This window comes from Xenia sp. Carnegie-2017, unplaced genomic scaffold, assembly GCF_021976095.1.
Source record: "Xenia sp. Carnegie-2017 unplaced genomic scaffold, XeniaSp_v1 HiC_scaffold_71, whole genome shotgun sequence".
Taxonomy (NCBI): domain Eukaryota; kingdom Metazoa; phylum Cnidaria; class Anthozoa; order Malacalcyonacea; family Xeniidae; genus Xenia; species Xenia sp. Carnegie-2017.
In genome coordinates, this window is record NW_025813539.1 from 392,457 (window position 1) to 414,828 (window position 22,372).

The 22,372-nt window shown below is 35.8% G+C and overlaps 1 protein-coding gene and 2 long non-coding RNA genes across 4 annotated transcripts; 1 reads left to right on the forward strand and 2 right to left on the reverse strand.

Moving 5' to 3' along the window:
* LOC124459278 lies at positions 1–2,242 on the reverse strand. 2 transcript variants are annotated; one of them, XR_006953556.1, is made up of 3 exons: positions 2,177–2,238; positions 1,827–2,013; positions 1–362 (listed from the first exon to the last, which is right to left on the reverse strand). It is a non-coding gene; the product is annotated as an uncharacterized LOC124459278 (long non-coding RNA). The 2 variants fall into 2 exon arrangements; XR_006953557.1 differs by lacking the exon at positions 1,827–2,013 and having other exon boundaries at positions 2,177–2,242.
* Positions 2,243–11,615: 9,373 nt separating this feature from the next.
* On the forward strand, positions 11,616–14,473 carry LOC124459258 (fibroblast growth factor receptor-like). Its single transcript, XM_047008759.1, has 3 exons — positions 11,616–11,909; positions 12,605–12,958; positions 14,215–14,473. The coding sequence occupies exons 1-3, from the start codon at positions 11,765–11,767 to the stop codon at positions 14,454–14,456; spliced, it is 741 nt and encodes a 246-aa protein (XP_046864715.1). The 5' UTR covers positions 11,616–11,764; the 3' UTR covers positions 14,457–14,473.
* A 341-nt stretch (positions 14,474–14,814) lies between these two features.
* LOC124459267 lies at positions 14,815–15,848 on the reverse strand. Its single transcript, XR_006953543.1, has 4 exons — positions 15,758–15,848; positions 15,515–15,645; positions 15,119–15,184; positions 14,815–15,043 (listed from the first exon to the last, which is right to left on the reverse strand). It is a non-coding gene; the product is annotated as an uncharacterized LOC124459267 (long non-coding RNA).
* Positions 15,849–22,372: the final 6,524 nt, after the last annotated feature.

Consider the following 22,372-nt stretch of genomic DNA (forward strand, 5'->3'; position numbering starts at 1 on the left):
TTTTCATTTAAAGCAAGCCTTCCTTGTCTTTCATCAAACTAATTTTCTTCATTCTCTTACACAAATAATGAAAATGAAATTGCCTGATTCCAAAGTTAATAATCAAACAAACTTTTCGTCATTTCTTTAGTTAAACAGCTCTTACTGTATAATTAATATCTTTTTGTCATGTAACAAATAATCTATTTGTTTATTTGTTATTTATTTGTTATCTATTTGTTATGTAACAAATAATTGTTTACACCGAAGCTGGTTTTGACGGTAGAAAGCTCTAGTCACTGTTATCGCCAAACAGAAAGCATTCGGGCTGAGTTCCCATGAACATCTGATCACCCATGATGAAATACTTGATAAATAATTCCCTAAAGAGGACAATGTTTGAAAGAAATCAATAAAGAAGAAATCAATGAAGAGGACAATGTTTATAGGGTTAGGGTTAGGGCTAGGGTTAGGGTTAGGGTTAGGGTTAGGGTTAGGGTTAGGGTTAGGGTTAGGGTTAGGTTTAGGTTAGGTTTAGGGTTAGGGTTAGGGTTAGGGTTAGGGTTAGGATTAGGGTTAGGGTAAGGGTTAGGGTTAGGGTTAGGGTTAGGGTTAGGGTTAGCTTTATATTTCGACGTTTTGCTTATTTTGTCACTATTGTTTTTTGCTTCTTTGCTTCTTTGTCATTGTTAATTAGTTTGAAGTGTGATATTTTTTAGTTGATCGTTTGTTTGTTTTGTGAATAAGTCGTTTGTAAGGTGCCAGCAATTGCTGTGATCTGTTCAGGGGGGTTTGTTCCAAGTTGGTGTACCAACTTTCTAATGTAAGCCGTTGTCTATATTCAGTACTGTAAGTGATGCATTTTGCCGAGTCCCAGTCAATGTTGTGCTTTGTGATTCGGTGATGTTCGGCAATGTGATTAGTTTTGTCTTGTTTCTTAGTAGCTCGTTTGTGCTCAGTAAGTCTTATGTTTAAGTTCCTGCCAGTTTCCCCGATATAGGAGGCGTGGCAGTCGGAGCAGTTTATTTTGTAAACTGCACCTTGTCGTTCGTTGGGTTGTTCTTTGTCCTTTATGTTCGTTAGTACTTGTCGTAACGTTGTGATTGGTTTATGTGCGACACGTATGTTGTATGGTCGTAAGATACGCGAGATATTCTCAGACGTACCTTTGATGTAAGGTATCGTTGCTGTTGTCACTGAGTTGTTCGTTTCGTTGGGTTCGTTGGGTTTGTACGTGTTGCGTTTGATAAAGTCAGAGTTATAGTTGTTTTTGTCGAAAACACGTTTGAGATAGTTGTTTTCCTATTGTAAAGCGTCCTGTGAATCACATATGATTTATGCACGTCTTGTTAATGTTCTGATTGTGGTGGCTTTGTGTGATGTAGGGTTGTAAGATTATTGGTCTAGTAGTCGGTCCGGGTTTATTAACCTGGACGATCAACATTTACAAACATATCAGGATTATACCAATCTGGACAATCTACATTTACAAACACATAATTTTTTGCGTTACATAGAAGATGGCGATTCACGTAGGAGACGTACGTAGCCGGCATGTTAGTATGAGAAAACTAATTATGAAATTCAACGATATCATCATTTGCTTCAATAATAGAGAGCTAAAAACGTAAAACTAAGGCGAAACAAAGATTAAAAAAAACATAGAAAACATAAACTAAAACGATATAAACTTAAAGCAACACAGATAACTCACTCCACAACCGCAAATTCCAAAAAACTGAAGTGAAAAACCTCTTCAAAAAAAATCTTGCTTGCGCACACGTGTTACAGCCTTTCGTACGGCCCCGTAACGACTTAGGCCGATGACGAAATAGAATGCTACTTACTTGATCGGATGATGTAACGGCAACGGCTTTCAAGTTGGTAACAAACACATCGTTGCCTTGTTTGCCATTGTTTGTGGTTACTTGTTTAATCTCATTGTTTAATCTCATTGTTTGTGCTGTCTGGGTTTCTAAGGAGATCACGTATTGTCTCGCTGTATATTTCGAGAAAAGACGCTTGTATCTCGTACTACATAAAGTTTTGGGAAAAATCATGATGGAATAAATGGCTGGAAAAACCCCAATCGAGCGATTTAACATAATCATGTGTCGTGAGCTACATGTATCTTTCTGGAATGTCAACTGTCGTCATAAATAAGATACTTTATGTGTACAAAATTGACATTTATTACCTTCCAACCTTTACTCATGAGATCCTCGGCACTAAAGAAGACTTGTTCCATAGCACGTGGTATCACACCCCACGTATCACGGCCGTTGATATCACCTTCCATGGTAAATGTTTTACCTGATCCAGTCTGACCATGCGCAAAGATGCAAACATTGTATCCATCAAGCACACTTTGAACTAGCTGTGCTGTTTCTTGATAAATTGTTACTTGAGTGGTTTCTGGACAAAAATGTTTGTCAAATGAAAATGACCTTCTGACTTGTTGGTTTTTCTTAGACAAAGTACTAGACTAAACAGGAAAGTTCGCAAAACATTTGAATCAATCTTCAATATTCACCAAACAACGTTGGTATGTTTATGTGCGTACGTATTTTTGATAACAGCGTAATTTTCCCAATAAAAGATTGAAAGGTCTACATAAATAAACACATACCTTGCTGTTATTGCGTAGAATAATATCAGTGTCATTGGCGAACTCCATATTAGTGAGCGAAACGCTAGTTTCTGAAGGCAGACTTGGCCGAACACGACAATAGACGCTTCAACTCTTGTACTTTATTATGAAGCTGACGTCGTATTGTCTCCTCACCTCGAAGCCTCGCCTCCAGTTCACAAATACTATCTTGATGTTCGCGTAACTTACTTTCAAATTGTAAAATAACGCTTGCCTGACGATCATTTTTCATTTTCGATTTTTTGTAATCATTCTTAAATCATGAACACAATTTATAATTAGCGATAAAATATTTGTGCGGCTACCTGCACAGCAATACACGCATAAACATATTATGTCTCTAAAGATATACACGCCGTGTGACACTGGGAATTTTTACACAATAAAATACAATAAACAAACGAGGCGAGTTTGATTATGCTTTACGATGATCTGTTTTTTTGTCGTGGTCAAACCATTTACTTTTTAAACATTACATTTTCAAACATTTACATTTACGGATCAAACAATTTACTTTATTACGATATGTTTTTTTGTCGTCTAAAAAAATTACTTAAAACTAATATGCGTACGAATATATAATATATATAACCGTACGTCCTGTGTCCCAAGTGCAGGAGTCACTGTTTTAAAGCGGTGATAGCCGGGAGGGCACATTGTATATACACTTTGTATATATATATATATATATATATATATATATATATATATATATAAAATGAACTAAAATAAAATGGACAATTGTTTGCTGTCGCTACTCAGAGTTTCACGCCGTAGGGCGATCTTCAGGCAAACAATCAATCGATCGACAGCAAACAATTGTCCATTTTATTTTAGTTCATTTTATCTTACGCTCTTCTAATATATAGAATATTGAGCGCTCTTTTATCCAGGAATATTATCCATAATAATATATATATATATATATATATATACACTTTGTAGGTAGTTTATAATTTATGATTTTCCGTATAAAACAGTGCTCGATGCCCGAGAGCAGAGCGTAAATATTGGTAAGAAGAAGAAAATGCACAAAAACTACATGCATTTTTATGGGCAGTGGCTTCTACTCTGTCAGATATACCCTTGGTATATCTGACAGAGTAAAATAAAAATTCACTCAAAGACCATAAACCAAACTTTACGAATAAACCAACCTGCCGACTTATCAACCCAACAAAATCTGAAGTTGGTAAAATTAGCAAGAAAATACTGGACAGAATTAACAGCAACATCATAAAAACAACCTCATACAACCAATGGAAAAACTCATCATCTGTGATCCAGTGGTTCAAATCTATCAAACACAAAAAAAACGTCACCTTCATATCCTTCGACATCGTAGACTTTTATCCATCCATTAATCAAGACCTACTAAACAAAGCACTGGATTTCGCCTCATCCTACGACAACATCACAAACGCCGAAAAAAACATCATTATACACGCTAAGAATTCATTCCTTATACACAACAAACAACCCTGGCAAAAAAAACATAACTCTACATTCGACGTCACAATGGGTAGCTTCGACGGAGCTGAGACATGCGAACTCGTAGGAAGCTAACTCCTTTCTCAACTACAAAACATCACAACAGACATAGGACTTTATCGAGACGACGGACTTGCCATTTCAAACACCACCACGAGAAACAGAGAACATTAAAAGGAAATATGCCGGATATTCAACAACAATGGACTACGCATAACTATTGAAGCAAACAAAAAATCATCAACTTCCTCGACATCACCTTCAATCTTAACAATTTTCATATCGCCCTTACACAAAACCCAACTCTTCTCTGCAATACGTCCACAGCGAAAGCAACCATCCACCAACCATAACGAAGAACATACCCGACGCCATCAACAAACGTCTATCTTCACTATCATCCGACAAAGCATCATTTGACCAAATAACTGCACCATACCAAAAAGCACTCGACGAAAACGGATACCGATACACACTAAAATTCGACTCAGACGCTACTACCAAACGGAAAAACAGACTTCGACAAAATATACTTTGGTACAACCCTCCATTCAGCAAAAACGTCTACACGAACATCGGCCACAAATTCCTTTCATTAATCGACAAACACTTCCCCATAGACCATAAACTCAGGAAAATATTCAACCGTAACACCATCAAACTCAGCTACAGCTGCATGAACAACATCGAACAAATAATCAACAACCATAACAAACATATACTGAGAACATCAGACAAAACTAACGACAACACCGCGAACAAAAAGACACTTACAAAAACATGCAACTGCCGACAAAAACAAAACTGCCCACTTAACGGAAATTGCCTGCAGTCATCCGTTGTTTACCAAGCTACTGTAAAACGCAAAGACAATAACACAACTGAGACGTACATTGGACTTACAGAAAACGAATTTAAGACTAGACATAGAAATCACACTGCCTCTTTCCGCCACAAAAAACTACGAAACTCGACCGAGCTCAGTAAGCACATTTGGACCCTTAAAGACAGCAATATCGACCACGACATCTCATGGAACATCATTACACACAGCAAACCATACAACAGCACCAGTAAAGATGCAACCTTTGCCTTAAAGAAAAATTCTTCATCCTGTACCAACCATCCAAATCATCCCTCAATAAACGCAACGAACTTATTTCCTCTTGTCGCCATAGATCCAAAACACTCCTATGTAATTTGTAACCATACACCGTAATTAATACTCTAACTTCCGTCATCTAACTTGAAACTATACACCTTGATTAATACACTAGCTTCCGTCATCATCTTGTATATATATTTAAGCATTTAAGTATTTTATTCATTAAATCCCCTGAAGAGTGAGCAATCACGAAACAGGCTTGTCGGGATGAAATTGTAGTTTTTGTGTATTTTCTTCTTCTTACCAATATATATATATATAAGTTTGAAAATTTGTAATCCAGGCATTGAATACATAAAAGATAACAGTTTCTCCGGATTTTAATTGATTTTTTATTGAGCTTTCGACTCGTTGCTTCGAGCCTTCATCAGAATGAGGATATTTATTTACACGTGCTTTTTAGCTTGGAGACGTTTAGAGCGTCTAATTGGATTAGTGGGTGGATTAATGTGATTGGATGGGGTGAAATGCATTGCCATGGGTTTTGGTGTGTTGTTAATATGATCATGCTTCACCAAACATAAAGACAAAACAACAATTCATGATACAACTGACGAAATCTACATGATACCATGCAAAGACTGTTCGAAGCAATACATAGGACAAACATCTAAGAAAATTGAAACAAGACTAACAGAACACAAAAACGCCATAAAACGACGAGATCCGAACTCACTACCGGCAGAACATACCCACGGAAACAACCACACATTCGACTGGACAGAAACTAAAGTACTCGGACGCGCCCAGACTAAACACGCACGCGAATTTAAAGAAGCTTGGTACAGTGAAGACAACGACACAATAAACAGACGTATCGACATACCCATCATATACTCACAACTAAAGACAAAGGACAAAAAAACTACAAACAACACCAAAACTAAAACACTACACTCTATTACTAACACCAATCATATTAACAACACACAAAACCCATGGCAACGCATTTCACCCCATCCAATCACATTAATCCACCCACTAATCCAATTAGACGCTCTAAACGTCTCAAGCTAAAAAGCACGTGTAAATAAATATCCTCATTCTGATGAAGGCTCGAAGCAACGAGTCGAAAGCTCAATAAAAAATCAATTAAAATCCGGAGAAACTGTTATCTTTTATGTATATATATATATATATATATATACAAAGTGTATATACAATGTGCCTGCCCTTCATATATATATATGAACATTGGCAGTTTTTTTCACAACATACGTCCGTACCTTACTAGCATCTATCTCAGTGTTCAGGTCGACATCTTCAATATTAAAGTTTCCACTTTATTTTGCGATAGTTCCAGTTCAAACTTAAACTCTTCTCTTTCACGATCAATTATATCTTTTTCCGACAACATTCTCTCGATTTCGCCTCTTAACTCTTCCTCAACTTCTGTCTTTTCATTCAGTCGATTTTGCAATTTTTTACTCAATGCTGCAGCCTGAAGAAAAAGCTTTCTCAACGAGGACACAAAAGTATATCTATACGTAGAGCACGAGACGACTTTTCAGCATTTAAATCAGTAAGACCCAACGGACTCTAAATGTTCCATAACTCTCATACGTACTTTTGGAGTGCGACAAAGAAATCGCGCTTCTTAAAATCAACAGCAAACAAAAACGTACAGATTATATTCATGCATCTCTATCTAAGGAAATTTCACAGTTCTAAATGAAATGCTAAGGCAAAGAAGTTCGCAAAGACGAATGTTTTTAGGCAGCATTTCTAATCCATGGGTAAGTCATAAAATCAAATCGGCAATAAAAAAACCTGACTTATGCCTGTTTTCCACTAGCTACGTATCGTAAGGTATCGTAGCAAAACGTAACATGGCGCATGCGTGCTTGCGCCTATTGACCATCAAATTCGTAAGTACGCATGCGCCATGTTACGTTTTGCTACGATGCGTTACAATATGTGGCAAGTGGAAAACAGGCTGACAAATGTTTCATTAGCGTAGCAAGCCCGCAAGTAGAACTCCTGGTATGTAAAGTTTAGAGCACAATCATCAATCATTTTTAAAGAAAATGTTTTTACAATGATTAAACACAGAAAAATTTGCATAGCACGACCAGATTTACAGTTGACCGCCCCAATGTAATGTTTCAATGTTTCGTCGTAAGTTCCTAACAGAGAAAAGCAATTATGCATTTCAAAAAACCAAAATCATTCAAAATACATACTTCTTGCATTTCTTTTTCTTTCATCACAACGTTTCCTTGAAGTTGGTGTTTCTGTAAATCCAATCATTTATATTAAAGGACATTGGCAACGAAAATTTTTTTTCATGCGTTTATTATAGATTGCTATTGAATACTTAATCTCGTGTTTTCGTGTCTCGTTTGAATTTTGCTGTTGAGAAAGTTTGAATATAGTTGACCTGATGTGCTTCATTTACAATGAAGCACATCACATCGGCACATCACTTCCGTCACATCGTGTTTCACTTTAAGATGTTTTTCACGAGATTTCAATTTCGAAAAATTCGAATAACAAAATCGATGAAAACAACAATTCTAAGAAACTAAAAATTAGAAGAAAATACTATGCAATCAATGCTGTATTTCTTGAAATAGATAATATTATAAATAACAACTATCTCACTTCACAAATCAATTCAGTTTCTATTCGACGCTGTTTTTCTTTTTTGATCTTCTCGTCCTTTTGCCTTGACGATGTAGAAAATTGTTTTATGATTAGGATAATTCAATTTACTGCATGGATAACACGGTTGACTATATAGATAATATGGTTCACGACATGGATAATACGGTTGACTATATGGATAATACGGATCACTACATGGATAAGACGGTTGACTGTATGGATAACAAGGTTGACAGTATGGATATGGTTCACTACATGGATAACACGGTTGACTGTATGGATAATATAGTTCACTACATGGATAACATGGTTGACTATGTGGATAACACGGTTGACTATATGGATAACACGGTTGACTATATGGATAATACGGTTCACTACATGGATAATACGGTTTGCTACATGGATAATAAGACGGCTCACTTGATAGTTTATACGGTTCAATACATGTATCATATGGTTCACTAAGACTAAATTAATGATATGGTTCACTAAATGGATAATACGGTTTACCACATGGATTATATAAAGTCCACCATATAAAACAGGGTGACTTTTTTGGATATGTAAATTTTTTAGAACTTTACTTGCAAAGTAATTTTGTCTCATGTTGAGCTTGCGCTAATGTTTGAAATTGCTCCTGAAGTTCTGTTAATTGTGAAATGAAATCCTGTAATGAACGGGCCTAGGAAGATATGGGATAAAAGAGAAGATAAAGAAGTAGAAATTTGATGGAAAATGGGTTAAAAGTTAAGCAACAAACCGGAACCGTTCAATATTGTTCTGATTGTATTCAATTTTCAAGTTGTCTAATGTCGTTCACGATTCATTGACTGAAATGAAACGATTTTGAATCAGACAATTTCAATAGAAAAACTTTGAATATGATAAAGTTTAATGGATCTTTGAGTACACCACATGATAGATTGAATACACCACGTGATAGATTAATACATCACGTGATAGATTGAATACAACACGTAATAGATTGTTTACCGTAAAAACGTGTCACATATACACAAAGTTACAAAAAACTTACTCTTACTTCAATCTTATTATGGGCAACTTCCAACTCTACTTCTTTATCATTTTCTCGTTTGACACACTCATCCAGTTGATGTTTTGTTTGTTTTAATTTTTCTCGTAATTTCTTAATCCTACCATCCATCTCTTCTTTTTCGCTTTTAAACCAAACATTTTCCTCTTTCAAAGAGTTTTTTAGCTTCACTATTTCCTGAAAATCTTTGCGCATCTAGAAGAAATAATTATTTGTTTATTTTTTTCATGAAAAAAAAATGAACAAGAAAATTGGCGGAATCAAATGATGAGTAATCAACGCTGATTAGTTTGATCAACGTCATACGTACGTAGACTTAAAATTTATTGAGTATCCATTTTTACCTTACCAATTTCCTTCTTATGATTCTTCTGAATTTCTTTTATTTCAGAATCATATGTTTTTCTAACCTTGTCGATTTTCGTCTACATTGTAACAGCTTCCACTTCCAACTCGCGTTTAACGTTCACATCTACATCTACATGTACATCTACATGTACATGTACATGCACATCTACATTTACACCTACATCTACATCTACATCTACATCTACATTTACATCTACATGTACATCTACATCTACATTTACATCTACATGTACATCTACATCTACATTTACATCTATATTAGCATCTACATCATTTACATCATCATTTACATCTACATAATTTACATTTACATTTACATCTACATGTGCATGTACATCTACATCTACATTTACATCTACATTTAAAAATCGTACTAATGAACAAACTTACCAAATGAGCAATATTTTCCAGTGAAACCATGACGACATTGACATTTATAAGGATCAGAACCAGGTCCATCTTTCGAATCAATTATCGCTTTTCCATTATTTTTTCATAATTTCTTTATGTTAACAGGTATCTATAAAAAAATATAGAGCTTTTAGATATATATTGTGTTAGATTAAATCCAAACAAATTTAACCCATGGTGGACCTCAACCATGGGTTCATGATAGATCAACACGTTATGAGAAAGGTACGTAACCACGTCATTTATGGTTTCATGTCAGATCTACTCATTATGAGAAAGTTAATTACATCCATTGTATTACTTTAGTAACTAATTATAATATATTTTGTACTTCATTGAACTCTGAGAAGTTAGCTCTGATCTCAATAAGAACTGATGCGATACCACAACATCCGTTCGGTGAACAAAGCTCTCTACATTATTATCACGTGACTTGTAAGGAGCTCGGGAAACAAAATATTGTGGTTACAATTGGCAATAATCCGTCACACACTAATAACTATCCAGCGAGCTCTAATATCACTTTGAGATTTGCCTGCATGATACCTGCCACCCTCAACTCTGAACCAGATGTCCAACTACCCGAGATCACGGATCGTACGTACAGTTTACAGGATTGTCAGAGTCCTTATAAAGAGGTATTTGTTACGTATAATTAGCAATTGTTCATTTGTTTGGTATCTCTAGAGAAACATAAATGTCTTTGTAACTTTTAATGAAAAAATTTTTTTCTGTATACATAAATGAGGAGAACGAAAATTGTCATGTTAAGGATGTGTCAAATATAGATTTAATAAAATACAAATATGTTTGCAATGTATTGACTATACCGCAGCATTATCTATTTACTGCATGTTCTATTATTGAATTCATTATTCATGTATCTACAATCACCATGTTTGTTATATTTAGTTCCACGTAAGAAGTCCTCAAGATCTGAAACTTCGTATTTCATTGAGAGACAATAAAAATCGTTTGTTTGATAAATTTACGTCACTTGAAATTATTTGGACAAGCAGCAGCTATGATATGGCTTCATCTGATCGCAGTAATGAAACTGACACTGAAATGACCTATGAAGAAGATATGTTTGGGCCGTACATGAAAATGATTTGTAAGTGATAAACATTCGTGTGATGTTTAAATTATGCGAATATTAAACAACATGAACATAATATATTTTATGAATAATTAATGTCATTAAGTATTACCAAGAAAATTACCAGATAAATTCACCAGCAAATTAATATGAATTACTAAATTTTGCGACACAATTCTGCAATCCAGCTAATCTTACGACGGTTTTTCCTTCTGTATTACTGAATTTTTTATTATTATTGGAATTATTGAAATTAGTGGAAATGACGATCTTTTTCAAAACAATTTTAGCCAATAGTACGAAACTTCCATCGTTCACAACGAACATCACAAAGGTTGAAGTTGAAAACGAGTCTCGCAAGGGAAAGATTCTCTGTAACGTGCTCAGTGCTGAGAATAAAAAAGATCACATGGCTGACGCTGGGTGAATACGTTTGCTGGGCAAGAAACAAGGCGGGAGAAGTGAGCAGAATAATAAACGTTGTTGTCGTGGGTAAGTGTTTAAATGCCTTCGATCCTTGATCACGACAATGCTATACCTTCAACTTTCTTTTGATTTGTATTTTCTGGTTTTCTTTTTACAAAGTTCTGGCAAAGACTTGTAGTTTGTGCTTTCCTGTTTTCCTATTATGTTTATTTTTTTTCAGACTCACATGTAGACAAGATCACTAAAGGTAAGTGCCAAAAAGGGCACTCCTATAATATCGTGTATTCAGAATCTGGAGTGGCTATCATAACGACATACCTTTCTTTTCTGGACATTCATTGCTCTCTCTAAATGTTCATAGATTTTGCACCCGTTTTTCTATTTCCGCATTTGATAAAAAAGAAACACAAGTACTTTCCTGTTGGAAAACGGTTTTCAATGAACTGTGAAGCTAATGGACGACCTTCACCAAAGGTGCAATGGTACAAAAACGGTCAACTTATGTCGTAGATGCCGGATGGAAAAAACCCTCTAGCGAACGATACACAAGTATTAATATTTCACGATGTAAATCCAAAAGACGACGGATCTTACCGTTGTTTTTTGTGGAACAGAGTGGGAAATATCTCAACAACATACACAGTACTAGCAAAAGGTAGTTACTCAAAAAACTTCGTTTTATGCTTTTCCTTTCAGATAGGCCGTGACCATGAAACCAAATTGTTTAGTTTCGTGATACACATCTGAGAAATGGAAAATTTTACAATTTTGTACTTTTCCTCTTAGCATACACCCATAAAAATTCCCAAGAAAACTATGCGCCCAAACTAGAATAATTGCTTTTCAAATCTTTAAAATTGCTGGTTGATCGTTAGACGCCATCTTCGATTTTTGAATTGTGGTTGATGGAATTTAGTGAAATTCACTCTCCTCAGTCCTTCTATGAATAATTACAGCCTGAAATTGCAAAATTTGAGGGTGCTTTGGGCAGCATGCAGGATAGCACACTTTCTTTAATGACCATTATACAAAATAAAGGCGCATGAGTTTATTTGAATGCTAAATTTCTGGGTTGAATTACTTTCTAAGTGACTGATAGAAATTAAATCTTGCAGATAACATCAAGGCATTTTTCACGTTTCTTAATTTATGTAGTAAAATGGACCTGTTTTTACACTCTTTCCGAATATTAATTGACTTATTTACAAAGCATATAACATCGGTATCTAGAGACTTTCACCAATAAAATTGCTATGTCAAATGCTTTAATATATATCAATTCTTTCTTTAATTTTCTTCCTATTTTTTTAAAAATCGCTTACAAAAAGCATGCTAAAATCGATTTTTCAGAAGTCTTCATAACAAAGCCTATAATTACTCATATGAAGAACATCACCGCATATGAAGGTGACAACGTGAAGGCAACTTGTAAAGCTTTTAGCGATAGTCTGCCGCACTTTCAGTGGGCTGTCGTCGAAGGAGAAAATGCAACTGTACGTGTCCTGGATCCAAACTTGAGCGAAGACGAATTTATATGGAAAGGTGGAAATAAACGATATCATGGTGTGCATATTCTCTTCAATAACGTAACCAAAAAAGACGAAAGGTACTATTATTGTGTCGTTGGCGATAACCGGGGTTATGATAAAACAAGATTCTACCTCCACGTTTTACCAAGACCTATGACGCCAGTCTCCATGTCAGGTGAGTGCGTTTTTATGTTTTATTTTTCGCTCATATAAAACCATTGACGCAGTTTCGCAACCATTGCATGATCTTATTGTCTAGTCCAGGGGTCTCGAAACTACGGCCCGCGGGCCAGATGCGGCCTCTAAATCCGGCCCGCAGAGACACTTAAGCCAATTTCACCACTCACATGGAGAAAACTGAACAGACTAATAGTTATTTTGTTATGATACTACTCTTGGTTGAAATTTAACCTTCAAATTTTGAATAAATATTTTCTTAACTAATGAAGCTTGTGTAATGTACTTCGTTTTATTAAAATATTCGCTCTTTGACCTGCGGTATACGGTTCGTCGGCCCTCAACATGCTGAATGAAAGTTCATGTGGCCCTCTGGCTGTAAAGTTTGGAGATCCCTGGTCTAGTCGAATGGTTTCATTAGTTTTATTTCGACTGTTAATCAAGTGACTAGCTGAATTTAACTGCGATATGGATAAATCCTTTTGTTTTTTTAAAATTTCGCAGCGAGCAGAATCCTAGCTTTTCCTGTAATCTGAGTGGCTGTAGCAGCCATCGGGATTTGTCGATATTTGATCGCGGTCCGAAATTTTACGATATCTGACTGCTGTCCGGAATCCTCTTGCTAATACTTGAGCGAAGACTTTTTCTGTTTTGTTTGGTTTTGTTTTACTCCGAAAGGAAATTATCAGCCATCTTTTGATTATAATAATGTATTTTAGGTGAATTTTGAGTTTGCACAAGTAAAATGAAGAGCAAAGTTTTCATTGTTTATTTTAGCAAAAATATATACGTTATTTAGATTTGCTCGGATGGAAAAATATTTCCCCTCGGTCTCAGAAATATCTCTCAGCCTGCGGCCACGGGCTTTTTTTGAGACCTCGGGAAAATATTTTTCCATCCTCCCAACCGGTAAATAACATATAATTATATCTAACACTCTGACACCAATCAACGCATTGTATGTTTTCACAAGGAGCAACAAAACTCTGAAAAAACTACAATGATTTTTACGAATAGCGAAAAAACGTTTCCACGTTGTCTGGGCAACTGCTATTTTAGAGATTTTTACTTTATTTGAAATTTTAAGAGCAATGAATTTCAATCTCACTTCCACGATTATTTCCATAAAAAAGGTGTTATCATTGACGCGTGATCTACATATGACACGTGATTTTTTGACAAAGACTGTTTGACTGTAGCTATTTTCAAAAACAAGGTTTGCAACTATTTGTTTACACACATTTCTTTTTACAGCAAACCAGACTTTTTCCAGCACCATCAGCATGCTCCAGCAACAACCAGTTGAGAAGGACGAATCAGTTCAGAGTTCAAGAATTTCCCTTTACATTGTTGTATCCGTGGCTGCCATCGTTCGTGTCATAGGCTCAATTATTGCCTACTTATTAATATTCAAATGCAAGAAACACAAGAAACGCGTGTTTAGCGTTGCCGGCTATCGCCCTCGAAATTATCCACGGAAGGGAGAGACCTGCTGAGCTCTACTTCATCATCTGTGTCGACTAGCTCGACGAATCCGCTCTTATAATAAATATATTTATTATATTTTATTATTGAACATATTCACGTGATAGAAAATCCTAAAAAATCATAGAGACGGAATCATCTCAATGTTAACATTACATGAAAACTTTCTTGATTTTGCTTGAGTTTATGTGATAAATATTTACGTGATGAAGCAACAGTAACAACAGCTTAAGCAACGCACGAAAATTGAAGATTTCTTTCATAAGACTATTGATGTGGTTTCAAATAGTTAGCAAATGTTCAAGTTAATACGAGAGAGTTGTGAGATTTCTATAAATGTTAAGCTGAAAATATCAATGATATTTTACAAATCAAAACTTAAACATGTACAACTCGTGTAAAACGTCACAGGTAAATGTGCTTTAACTCTTTCATTCAATGAAATCAATAAGAATTTTTCCAAATCCTTTTCTAACGCAATTTCTTCGCCCAAGTTTTGAAATTTTAACGTCGTTTCGTGTTTGAAAACAAAATTTGGCGCCAAAAGTTTTGCCTTGCAAACGTCACAACTTGCGCTCAGTGACGTCACACGAACACGCTTCAATAATGAATCAAGCACGTGCAAATCACGATGTCCATAATCATTTTAAACAGTTATGAATTCAAGAATTACCTAGATGAGGTTCATCAACATAAATATAAGCTGTTGGTTGTCTTGTAGATATTTGATCTTTCATGTCTCATCATAACGTTAAAGAATAAACCAAAGTATCCTTAAAAGTACCTACGTAATGTACTACAAGTATCTACTGACGTACCATAAGTACATGCTGTCTATTGTATTGTACAGTGAAACAGAGATACGTACATACACAATGATTTTAAGAGAAGCTAATAAGAACATGCATATATAAATGTTAGCCAGCCTCCCCCCTCCCCTCGCGCGACAATTGTCAACCCACCCAGTCCATGGTGTGCACAAAAGAATACTTTTATCAACAAGGGTGACTTGTACATACCAAAGAACAAAAACCTACCTCTCAGTCCAGAAGTACACACAAAAAGATACTTTTATCAACGAGGGTAACTTGTGTATAACCAAGAACACGACCCCAATAAAATTAGATGATGGTTCATGAAGAACTGTAACAGTTGTATTGCTTAGAACAAACTCAAATTGTGTTGACGGCATTTCGACATCTAATGATAAAATGATGTTTTACAATTTTTAATTGTACAATTACTTTTCTTAAATCATTGGTATTATTAAAGTAAACGACAGCACGGGAATAAGAAATGTAATTATGTTTACCTATCATAGAGTTTTGTCGAAATCTTTTGACTGTGTATTTGACAGCAGTATTTATCATAATGTAGACATCCCTCGATGGAATTATTAAGTTATCAATTGTTAACATGATACAATATAACATAAAGTATTTCATTTGTTAAAGTTAATGTTAATTCAGTTCATTAGATACAGATCAGTGGACACGTGACAATCGTACGATCTTACATACTTCCTACACATGTACATATATATATTGTTGTTGTAAAATCAATACGAATCCTTCTCTATGAATAAAGTTCATAATCTAACAGGTTATGGGCCCAGGAAACCCAGAAGTAGCTCAGGTAGCAAAGGAATAGCCCAGAAAAAGCTCAGCAATAGTACAGAAATAGTACAAGACCGTATTTATGGATAGTCAAACAATAAAGTGGCTTGTGTTCGATGGAACAGCCGAGAATTATCCGGCATGGAGCACAAAATTTACTGCATACATGCAAACGAAAGGTTTGTACAAAGCTCTCATCGGGAGAGAAGTCATACCTCAAGAAGTTACACCGTTAACAGTCGACGCTACAAGTGAGCAAAGGCCCGAATGGGAAACAAAAGTACGCGAGAGAAATCAACAAATCGATGAAATCAAAGAAAGAAACAACGCGGTATGGTGTCATATTGCATTAGCTCTTGACAACAACAGCCTTTTATACATACGACATGACTGCTTGTCGCCAGATGGTGTCGGAGACGGAGCAAAAGCGTGGCGTCTACTGCAACAAAGATTTTCTAACGTAGAAAAACCAACTGTAGTAAGTTTAGTTCGACAAATATCTCGATTACAATTAGGTGAAAGTGAAAAGTTATCCGAATACTTCATACGATCACAAGAATTAATGTCTCGACTCACTGAAGCCGGAGAAAATATATCAGAAACATTATTTAATGCTCTAGTCATTAATGGACTTCCAGAAAAATTTGAACACTTCGTGGTTCAAGAAAGTTTCAACCAGCAGCTAACTTCTCAGAACTGAGAACTCGACTACAGAATTACGAGGATAGTCGGATCAAAGAAAAAGAAGATAGCGCAATAGCAATGCATTCTGGAAATGCATCAGGCAAAAACAAAGCCCCAATCAAGCAAAAGGAACTTGTTATGTTTGTGGACTCCTGGTCATTTTGCCAAGCAATGTAGTAAAGAAGTTCAGCTTTCTGTTCAAAGTGCAAGAAAAGGGACATCTATCAAGAGCATGTAGGAGTCAGAATAAAACCGAAGAACCTTCAACAAGAGGACCAAATTCATTCTCATCATACTCTCAATGCATGAACAGTGGCACTGGAATAAATAGTGACAGTAGAAGATTGAATTATATCATCATTGATACCGGTTGCACAGATCACATCATTACAAAAAGGAACTATTCGACAACTTAAAACCATGCAATACAAAAATGTTAAGGATCCAAAGGAAAATTAACACCTATCGAAGGTATTGGTGACGTACCAGTAAAGCTTTTATTGAACGATGGAGAAGAAGTAGAGATGGTACTGAAATGTCCTTTATGTGCCAAATTATGAAGTCAACCTACTCTCTGTCAACCGAGCTGTCAAATTTGGACATAAGTTCGTATTCAAAGAGTGTGAAGCAAAGTTGATGTTAAATCATGGTCCAGGAATTGCCCTAAACAAAACGCAGGTTTATTTTATCTAGAGATCATATTCCAAAGATCCAGTTCCTGTAATTCCATTACAAGCAACCAGAATAAAAGAGAAATGAAAGGAGATTTTCAACTGTGGCATCAACGCCTCGGACATTTGAACAAAGATGATGTCAAACGCACAGTTAACTGCGAAGACAAATTAAAGAAAGTGTGTGAAACATGCGCTTGGAAAGCAATCATGCAAACCTGTACCTAAAGAAGCTCACAATAAGTCCCAGAAACCACGCGAATTGGTATACACAGATATTCTTGGTCCATTTGAAGTGCCTAGCCTCAGTGGATGCAGATATGCAATTACCTTTGTGGACGAATACTCGAAGTATGCAATCGTTAAATTCATGAGCAAGAAAGCACAAGCATTCGAAAAATTTAAAGAGTACGTAGCAGAATCAGGATTACCTCGAAAATTGAGAAGCGATAATGGAGCAGAGTATACATCGAAGCAATTCAAAGCTTACTGCATAGAATCAAAAATAAAGCAGGAATTTACAGTACCCGAAACCCCGCAACAAAATGGAGTTGCCGAACGCTATAATCGAACTCTAGTTGAAATGGGACGATGTCTATTAATCCAAGCACAGTTACCAAAACGTTATTGGGTAAGAGCCTTATCCACAGCATCTCATATCAGAAATCTCACCGTTACTGCCAACAGCGAACAAAGTAAAGTCCTTTTGAGCTATTCACAGAAAAAACGCCAAGATTAAATCATCTACGCACTTTTGGCTGCACAGCATACGTCATGAAAAGGAAGATCAACCTAAAGAAATTGGATTCAAGATCTGTGAAAGCAAAATTTATTGGTTACGATGACAAAAGCACAGCTTACATCCTGCAAGAATTCGAATCAATGAAAGTCATCAAAGCACGCAATGTTGTCTTCAAAGAAAGTGAAATTCAACCATTTTCAGCAAAAGATACGATAAATCCAGAACAACCAAATCTTATGAGCTAACATGGATTTCGACGATGATCGTTCGAAAGATGAGAAAACGAAGGAACCGATTCAAGATGAAGTGGGGGAAAATAATGCACCGATACCTGCTGTTCAACATCAGCAAGAAGATGAAGAAAATCCAGAGGAAGAAATTTGGCTTCCTAGAGAAAGCAGAAATCGGCGACCACCAGAAAGGTATGGATTATACTATACGTTCAATACGACTAACGAAGAAAGTGTGCAAGAAACCAAGTCTTATCATGAAGCAATTAATACACCGCATGCTGAAAACTGGAGAAAAGCGATGAAAGCAGAATATGATTCACTAATGGACAATAACACATGGACAATAGAAAACGAACCAGAAAATGCGCAAGTCCTACCAGGAAAATGGGTGTATAAAGTAAAATATGGAGTAGATGGTAAAATCGACAAATATAAAGCAAGATATGTAGCCAAGGGTTATGCTCAAGTCGAAGGCTTAGACTTTTTCGATACTTACGCTCCAACATGTAAACCCGAAACTTTTCGAATCCTGCTCGCAATGACAGCACAAAAAGGTCTACATATTGGCCAGATGGATGTTAAATCAGCATACCTTCACTCCAACATAGAAGAAGAAATTTATCTAGAACAACCAGAAGGTTTTACCAAGAAAGCAAAATCAGGACGAAAGCAAGTTTGCAAGCTAAACAAATCAATCTATGGATTGAAACAAGCGGCAAAGAATTGGTACGAAGCACTGGCTAGTCTACTTATTAAAGAAAAATTCAAACGTAGCTGCAACGATTATTGTTTATTTGTGAGAAAAGAAGAAGATGGAACATACTCATACGTATTAGTTTGGGTAGACGATATTATAGTGGCTGGTACGAGTGAAAAAGCAGTTAATCACATCAAAGCAATGTTAAGCAAAAATTTCAAGATGGACGACCGTGGCAAACTGCACTGGTTCTTAGGAATGCGAATTCTACGATCTCACGACAAGATTACCGTTGACCAAAAGAAATACATCGAATCTGTTCTTCAACAATTCAATATGAGTGATTGTAAAGCAGCAGCAACGCCTGGAAAGTAAATCTGAAGCTAATCAAAAGCAACGACGATCAGAAGTTAGTCGATGCGAAGTTATACAGAAGTTTAGTTGGATCATTACTATTTATTGGTAAACAAACCCGTCCAGATATCCTTCACATTGTTAATCAGCTATCAAGATTCCTAGATAAACCAGACATTTCACATTGGAAAGCAGCAAAGCACGTATTAAGATATCTTAAAGGAACTATCGATTTACAATTAACATTCTTGAAGAATTCCAATCTCGATATCGTTGGTGATTCAGACGCAGATTGGAGTGGTGATCTCAATGATCGCAAATCAACTACAGGATATTACTTCAAATTTGAAGGGAACGGAGGTGCAATCAGCTGGGAAGTGAAGAAACAGGCAACTGTAGCACTTTCGTCAACCGAAGCCGAATATCAAGCTATGGCGGCAGCTGTACAAGAAGCAATATACCTACGAGCACTAATGAAAGATTTAGGTTATCCAATGAAGAAACCAACCAACATTGGAGAAGATAACCAATCTTGTATAAAGATGTGTCACAATCCCGTAATGCATAAACGATCAAAGCACATCGATACGAAACTACATTTCATTCGAGAAAGAGTACAAAACAAGGAGATAAAGATCAGTTACGTTCCAACCGAAGAAATGACAGCAGACATTCTTACAAAGTCATTATCTCGAGTCAAAGTAGAAAAACATCGAGCAACACTTTTAGGGATTTAGTTAACCACATAGCAGACTCATCATGAGCAAGCTGAGTCTGAGTGGGGGTGTTAACATGATACAATATAACATAAAGTATTTCATTTGTTAAAGTTAATGTTAATTCAGTTCATTAGATACAGATCAGTGGACACGTGACAATCGTACGATCTTACATACTTCCTACACATGTACATATATATATTGTTGTTGTAAAATCAATACGAATCCTTCTCTATGAATAAAGTTCATAATCTAACATCAATCACCAATAACTTTACTTCGTCAGAATGAACATCCTAAAAGACAACATGAACGTAAAAGTACAAGAAACATCATTAAATAATCTGAAAGTTTTCCTTCCAGCAATAAATTCCATTTGCGATATTACATTTTAGTGTGATAAATGGAAAAGTTTCTAATTTTGTCAAATCGTTCTGTTTTATGGTAAAGATTAAATTGAGCGTCGACATTTTCAATGACTTTGCCCCAAGCCTGGAGCAGCTAATCTTTGGGACGTCACGCACAGGATTCGTTAATACGAGAAATAAGTATATGCCAACTACCTTGGATGACGTCAGAATTAGGCTAGACCCAGACCTCGCGCCACGACGGACAAGGTTCATTAAAAGGTAACTCAAAGCGTTATAATAAAGCCGACGATTTGACCGAAAATTAAAAATTTTTATTCAAGAACAATAAAAAATTTTGTTAGTTGGGGCACTTTAATACGTAATAAAACCATGTTTATGAAAAGACGATGTTGAGTTGAAATGTTTTATTTATAATTAAACTGCATCATTTTGATTCCACCCAAACATTGCAACAGTTATAGCTTTTCTCCTATTTTTTCGGAAACAAAGAAACGTTTCTTCGAAGTTTTCTAATTTACTCACGCTCTCAGATTGATATTTTTGCTTTATTTTTCATAACAAAGAAAATACGCTTATAAGCTACGTACGAACAACGTTATAATTTTCATCTCCGAAAAACAAAACTCACGTGATTAGTCTTTTCACAAAAATAACATAAAGTTTCTAACAATTATTTGCAAATTGCAGAGAAGTCGCACTGACAGTACGGATCCAAGATAAGACAATGTAGAAAAACACAGTCTTTTCACTCCAATTTAATTTTGATTCACGTACGTATTATGAGAAGAACATCATTGACTTCAATTTACATTTTGAACAAAACATATCACAAGCATAGTGTAAATAACCACTTCTTGTCTTACAATCGACGGTTTGCAAGCTGAGCGATTTTCTCTTTAAGATCTAAAGTGTAATGTCCATGGTTATGTAGAAGCGCCATGCATATTGGACGTCAAGTTAAGTCTCTCAATGAAACGTTAACGCGATGAACTAGTGCTTAAATGTCTCGTCCATTTTAGGAAAATAAGAATTCATTAAACGCTCAAAATACGTAACAAACTATATAACATAGAATTCTTGAATACGTGTGAATTGTTTGCACATTGGAAAACAACACTGTCTGGCTCGTTGTTAGATTTGTGAATTGATCTACGACGTATGGACTATGTTTCATACGTGCATAAAGCTGTCCAAGAAAGACTTAAGTACTACGAAGTACCATCAGGGTGCGAATTAGTTGAGAAAAAACGATGTGCAAATTTTTTCGACAAAAATTTTTCTCCAGAGGCATAATCAAATGATATCACAGTAATTATTATACTGCACTATTTACTAAATTAACATTTTTAGAACGTGATATTTTTATAACATTTTATCAACGTATACATTTTTACAAGTTATCATGTTATAGTACACGACTAGTTACTTTCTGACGAGTCTTGGTCCGAAAAATAAGAATGTTTGCTGCAGCTTGATGCCTCTGACGTATCGACTTTCTTCTTTCGCTTCTCTGGGTAAGCATGGCCTCCATATCAATCCTTCGTTTCTTTTGTTCATACCACCGCTCTATTGCGGGAGCTGGATCATACTCTTCCACTGATGTACCCTCCTCACTAATTCGCTGACTGTCCAATCTTCCTCTTGACATTCTGTTACGTAGGTGTGGCTTTATTTTGGCTATTGTTGAGAACATTCGCTCAACCACAGCATTAGAGATGGGCGTAATTAATAACAGTTCCACAATGTTAAGAACGTTTAAAAACTTTTCCTTACTAACTGGTGAAGAGAGAATGGCAGCCAAACATCTAAGTATGGTATAGCTCTGCCATACGTCTCTGAA

What these genes read in the sequence shown, in the direction of transcription:
- LOC124459258 (XM_047008759.1), top strand. Translation starts at nt 11,765, where the DNA reads ATGCCGGATGGAAAAAACCCTCTAGCGAACGATACACAAGTATTAATA. An exon ending in ATACACAGTACTAGCAAAAG is followed by an intron (nt 11,910 to 12,604) that starts GTAGTTACTCAA and finishes TCGATTTTTCAG; the next exon opens with AAGTCTTCATAACAAAGCCT. An exon ending in GACGCCAGTCTCCATGTCAG is followed by an intron (nt 12,959 to 14,214) that starts GTGAGTGCGTTT and finishes TTCTTTTTACAG; the next exon opens with CAAACCAGACTTTTTCCAGC.